Source organism: Oncorhynchus mykiss, chromosome 12, assembly GCF_013265735.2.
Source record: "Oncorhynchus mykiss isolate Arlee chromosome 12, USDA_OmykA_1.1, whole genome shotgun sequence".
NCBI lineage: Eukaryota > Metazoa > Chordata > Actinopteri > Salmoniformes > Salmonidae > Oncorhynchus > Oncorhynchus mykiss.
In genome coordinates, this window is record NC_048576.1 from 87,553,824 (window position 1) to 87,560,095 (window position 6,272).

The window sequence follows — 6,272 nt, forward strand, 5'->3', positions numbered from 1 at the left end:
CGCATGTGACAAATAAAGTTCGATTTGATATCATATTATCTTTATCAACCAGAACACTATTCGATTTCCATTTTCAGTGGAAACAGAATAGTTCCTCTACAAATCCTTTGCCTACCACTCCTCCCCCTTCCCTCCATCTCTTTTTCTCCCTTTCTCAAGAACATGGATGAGGATATTAGTCAATAGCCATCAAGTGTCAAAAAAGAGCTTAAGTCAAGTTAGGAACATTAAACTGAACAAACGTGAGGTTAATTCGCAAGCCTGGGTTTCCCTGGTTGGGGATGTGCACTTGGACCAGAGCTGGGTGCAAATAGTATCAGAAATCTTTCAAATGCTGTAGTTGTGCTTGATTGAGCTTACCTGACACAATGGATCCAATAGAATAGTCCCAAAGGTGCGATCCCCACTGTCTTTCCAAGTAGACTCAATCAAATGCTCAAAGTATTTTAAAGATTTCAATTCTTACTTGAACCCAGGTTTGATATGGTCCCACTCCTAGGGATTGGGTCAGTATTGAAGTTTACCTTTGACAGAGACCAGAGTCCATCATGTGTGGTGTGGGCGAGCCAGATAAGACTGGGTCGTAAAACGTGCAATTAAGCCAAGAGAGGGAAGGATACACCATAGAAATAGAATGAACAGAACGGGCTTGGAACCTCTAAACTCATGGGTACACTCGCAAAGGCTGCCTGGTATTGTGATGCAATTATTTCCAAGGTAATTATTTCCAAGGTAATTATTTCCAAGGTAATTATTTCCAAGGTAATTATTTCCAAGGTAATTATTTCCAAGAATGTTAAATTAAATGTTTTTTTTATTTAACCTTTATTTAACTAGGCAAATCAGTTAAGAACAAATTCACAATGACAGCCTAGGAACAGTGGGTTAACTGCCTTGTTCAGGGGCAGAACGACAGATTTTTTTACCTTGACACCTCGGGGATTTGATCTACCAACCTTTCGGTTATAGGATTAGCACTGAAAACATGACCAGAGGTGGGGAAATCATGTTATAAAGTGGCTGTAGATAACTTTAAAAACGTTTAAATAAAATAAATACGTTTAATAAAATGACAGTAAAACAGTTCATCTATTTGTTTGCTGAGTAATAGTCTGAAATTCACCTCCTTTGTATTTATTTTCCACTTTGATGGTGAACTTTCTGTACTGCTACCATTCTCTCCCAGTCATTTTCATTCAGGCGCTGGTGCAATGAATTTGTTTATTTTAGAATGCTTTTGCATTTAATTATTAAGCTATCTTAACCTCTGTTATCTTCAACCTAGCCTATGAGTACACTTGCAATGGCCGCAATCATTGACATGAATGAGGAGGCCCGTTCTATTCACTCTATTTCTATGGGCTACACACCATCATAAACACAGGAGGAGTTTGGCTCGACACAGGCATGCTCTGGTCTCCACAGCATGGGGAAGGAGACTTGGATAAGGCAGGAATGAGAGAAGGTCTTACCTCCCTTGAAATTGTAGTGCTTTACTGGAAGGTCCTTAGTCGGCAGGGGAATGCACAGAGAGACAAAGACGGTAGGAGAGTTAGGAGGAGTGGAGATGTCAATGTGACACAGTGGAGAAAAGAAAGTGACGCAGCAGAACATTACTGGGTGAGCTTCCATGAAGAGGAGAATGTAAGTCTTTAAGAGGCAACAGTAAATGAACACAGTTAATTGAATCAGTGATTCATTCAAATGTGAAATATGTGCATTTGATAAAAGAGAGCAAAGGAGAGAGACAGAAAGAAGAACATTAGCCAGAAGAAAGAGAGAGGAAAAAGAGAAACTTTAGCCAAACAAAAAGTCAAGGAGTGAACAGTCACCCAGAGTCCCTAGATAGGTCCTTCAACAGTATCTCATCATGGTGAACCTGGACCTGAGGTCTCTCACCCTGCCGGTGGGCATCATCCGTATGTTGGAGGTGGTCCTCACCTGTGTCTCCTTCAGTCTGGTGGCCTCGGCAGGCCATGTGCTCTCCACACACTGGGACTGGTGCATGTTCACCTGGTGCTTCTGCTGCTTCTTCTCCCTCTTCATCCTCATCATGGAGTTCACCCGCTTCAGTGCCAAGGTGGGGGATGTTTACTGTCTGGATTTGATGGAATAGATTGGTGGGAGGGGAATTTGTGGCTCACGTGTATCGTAGCTTATGTGTTTCTGTCTTATATATTTCTAATGTCTATTTCTATTGTAAAGCAGTAGTAGCAGTTGCACATTTTTCAGGAAAACATATTTTTCAGGAAAACTCTTGGCCCTAGACATAACCTTTCCTCACATCTCCCCTCCTCATCATCTCAAGGTGCCCATCTCCTGGGATGACTTCACCACGGCCTTCGCCGTGCTGGCCGCACTAATGTGTTTCACCTCCTCCGTCATCTACCCCACCTTCTTCACCTGCCCCACCTGCTACCGCCAGATTGCCGCCACCGTCAGCTCCCTACTCTGTTTCGGAGTGTACGTCGGCGAGGTGGTGTTGGCCCGCCTCCGGCCCGGTGGTGAGATCAGTGGCTTCCTGTCCACTGTCCCGGGCCTCCTGAAGATCCTGGAGACTGTGCTGGCCTGTATTATCTTTACGTCGCTGGATCCGGCAAGGTTTCTGTTTCATCCGGGACTGCAGTGGTGCGTGGCGGTTTATTCCCTCTGCTTCATCTTCGCACTCGTCATCATCTTCCTCACCGTCGGTCAGCTGCTGTCGCTCTTCCCCTTCTCGTTTGACAAACTGCTCACGGTCTATAATATTCTGGCCACCATGATGTACATGACTGCCACGGTCATCTGGCCGCTGTATAGTTTCGAGAACAACCCCCGGCCCGTTCCGTGTTCCCCCTGTCCCTGGGACAATCTGGTTGTGGTGACGTTCATGACCGTGATCAACCTGGTGATCTATATTTTGGATACGATCTACTCGATAAAGGTGGTCTTCTTCACATTGGATGAGGAATAGGCCAGATTCTCAGGAACCTTGACTCCAACTTTTCCAGAACCGGTCAATGACTGACACACTATCATATTGCATGGAGAAAATACTGTTTACTGAATAAGAAACTCCAGCACGCTGGTAATCTTGATTCTCCACATATGGTTGAAAAGATCCATTTCATTTCTAGAGAATGAAGAGTTTATTTTCAAATCAATGACTGAGAGCTTGGAAGAAGAACATTTGCAGAACGTTGGCAGAACATTTGCTGATGTCTTTTGCCTCAGACATGTGGAAGATATTTAGTTATTCCTATAACACTGTAAATGAACTCTTATTGCAGATGAGGATTCTACAGGCAAGGACACACTGTTTATCACTTGTAGCTATTAAAGTGTGCAGTAGGAAGCTGAGTTAATGATTGATCGTATCGATTTCATAGAAATTAAAAATACAGAACTTTGGATCCTGATGCAAATACAATATGAATGTCTAATCTGGCAACATGGTATGTATAACCTAAAACCTAGTTCCTTTGGGCCAAAGGCACTAGCAGCAATATAGATTCTGCCAATTGCAAAGGATTTGTGATCTTATATTCATGTTGACCACTTCTTTCTTGGTTGTTAGACATGTTCTCTTGTTGTACTGCTAGTTGGCTCACTAACTGCCAGATAGTTGATTACCTGATTACCAGCGCTATGTGGACTGCACACTATAAACAAATGGTTCTACAGTATATAGTGCCAAATAATAGTTATTTGGCTCATAATGATAGTGTATCCTATTTTGGTACTATATAGAACCCTTTTTTGAAGGTTCTATAAAGAACCATGTTCACAAGGTTATAAATTGAACTATTATGGTGCTATAAAGAAACCTTTCCTAAGGTTCTAAAAATAACTTTAAAAAAAGTTCTACATAGCACCAAAAAGGGTTCCACTATCATTACAACCCTTTTTGGTGCTATAAAGAACCCTTTTTAATGGTTATTTATAGAGCCTTTATGGAGAATGGTTATATTAAATTAAGAACCTTTCTCAATCTCAAAGGTTCTACAAAGAACCCTTTGAAGAACCAGAGAGAGATATTTATTCTGGTTAGACATATACTGTTAAAATTCCATAGGTGTCGTTGAATCAGGTGTGATAGCTCTGGAACAGCTGGGGGGCTCTGAGGAGAGAATTGAGAACTGCTGGTTTAGGTATTTTTAAAAGACTGGAGTTGGAAGGGGACTCAACTCAAGAACTGATCTTTCATTATGATGTTGACCTTTTCTTACAAGCCCATAGAATAGGGAGAGGTAATCAGATAAAGTTTGTGTACAGGACAGGGGACCTTCTCCATTGAAGTGTACCATCTTTCAGATGCAGACATAGGGTGCATTCAAAATGTTCAGTAGTGCACTATATAGGGAATAGGGTGCCATTTCGGAAGCATCCATAGACATTTCATTCTGTCTGCTTTTGAATGGGCTTGACGATTATATCCTCAAATTCATGAAAACACAGTCATGTAAGATATATAAAAACTGATATTCGTGTTTGTGGATTAATTTACTTCTGCTAGATGCCTTTCATTAACCTCTATGGGATCGGTGACCCACCCTCAGGACGGTTGAGCTAACGTGCGCTAATGTGATTAGCATGACATTGTAAGTAACAAGAACATTTCCCAGGACATAGACATATCTTATATGGGCTGAAAGCTTAAATTATTGTTAATCTAACTGCACTGTCCAATTTACAGTAGCTATTACAGTGAAATAATACCATGCTATTGTTTGAGTGCACAGTTATGTACTTGAAAATGTATCAATAAACCAGTTAGGCACATTTGGGCAGACTTGATACAACATTTTGAACAGTAATGCAATGGTTCATTTGATCAGTCTAAAACTTTGCACATGCACTGCTGCCGTCTAGTGGCCAAAATCTAAAGGGCGCCTGGACTCCTAAGTTATATGATGGCCTTTCTCTTGCATTTCAAAGTTGATGGGACAAACAAATTTGAAAACTCATGTTTTTTCTTTGTATTATCTTTTACCAGATCTAATGTGTTATATTCTCCTAAATTAATTTCACATTTCCATAAACTTCAAAGTGTTTCCTTTCAAATATGCATATCCTTGCTTCAGGTCCTGAGCTACAGGCAGTTAGATTTGGGTATGTCATTTTAGGCAAAAATTTAAAACAATTTGCCTACAAAATACTTGCACAGCGTATAGCAATGATTGACAACCAAAATCTACGGCAACATGCTAACAATAGAGATGTGTGAATGATTAATGACACACATGAACCTTTGTTCCCTCTCAGCTCACTGTATGATTGAACCAGAGAGTGTTGGACAAGGGCTGTGCAACTCAAACAAATGTTCAGATATATATAGATTGTGTAAAATGTATCATTAAGAAAAGGGAATCGTGTCCGTTCTTGTCAATGTCTATCCGCAACAGTCCTACTGGATCACGTCATTCGTTACACTCCCTGGTGTGATCATGTTAATCATTACCCAAAGGTTGTGTTGATGTGGGTTGCTAGGCTGTGTTGCCATTTGTAGTTTATGACTCAATAACAATAGACCTACGGATCAACGTAACCAACTTGAAAATAGCAGAAGTGATACTGTATTTTGCTCAATAAAAAGAAGTGACAGATTTCACAGTTGTAACTTCTGTCTGCTGAAGCGTGAGCTAAATAGTGGCTCAATCACATGACTGAGAATAAAAAAAGCAGACTCTCATTGTACTTCTGAAAAGTTTCATTAAGTTTGATGTATAAACCAGTCTGGAGCGAAGATAGATTTTAAATATATGTCATTAGAGAGAAAAGGGCTTGTCCTTGCAGCATTGTCTATTGTCAAATAAAAAATGATTTGTCATATGCACAGGATTCAGTGAAATGTAAACAGTACAGTGAAATGCTTGCAAGCTCTCCTGTCAGCTATTGTTGTTCTTCTGAATTGACAAAGACTGAGTTTTTTTCAGTTGTTGCTGTGTTTGAGCCGCTACAGTTAGTTTACATGCAAAATGTTGGGGAAGTGAGGTTTTGTGGTTTGTGCATAATGTGACTGACCGGACTCTACCTTGGATAATTTCTACAGAAGGCTACTCCGAATGACAAAGAGCAGGTAATAGTCCTAGGAAGTAAAAAGTTAGCAAAACTATGAGGTACTTAAGTTGGGACTAAAGACTTATGATTTATGGATACACTTCATTTCTCATAACTATGGACACACTTTCAAGGGGCATACTTGGACATCAGATATGCAAACAAAGTTTAAAATATTTCAAAGAATATGTTCACAGAATCCTGCTGTCTGGCTGGAAAAAGTAATTTTTTAC

The 6,272-nt window shown here is 40.4% G+C and overlaps 1 protein-coding gene across 1 annotated transcript; it reads left to right on the forward strand.

The window, feature by feature from the left end:
* The first annotated feature begins 1,366 nt into the window (after positions 1–1,366).
* On the forward strand, positions 1,367–4,637 carry LOC110486926 (myeloid-associated differentiation marker homolog). The gene is made up of 2 exons (XM_036939027.1): positions 1,367–2,080; positions 2,309–4,637. The coding sequence occupies exons 1-2, from the start codon at positions 1,871–1,873 to the stop codon at positions 2,951–2,953; spliced, it is 855 nt and encodes a 284-aa protein (XP_036794922.1). The 5' UTR covers positions 1,367–1,870; the 3' UTR covers positions 2,954–4,637.
* Positions 4,638–6,272: the final 1,635 nt, after the last annotated feature.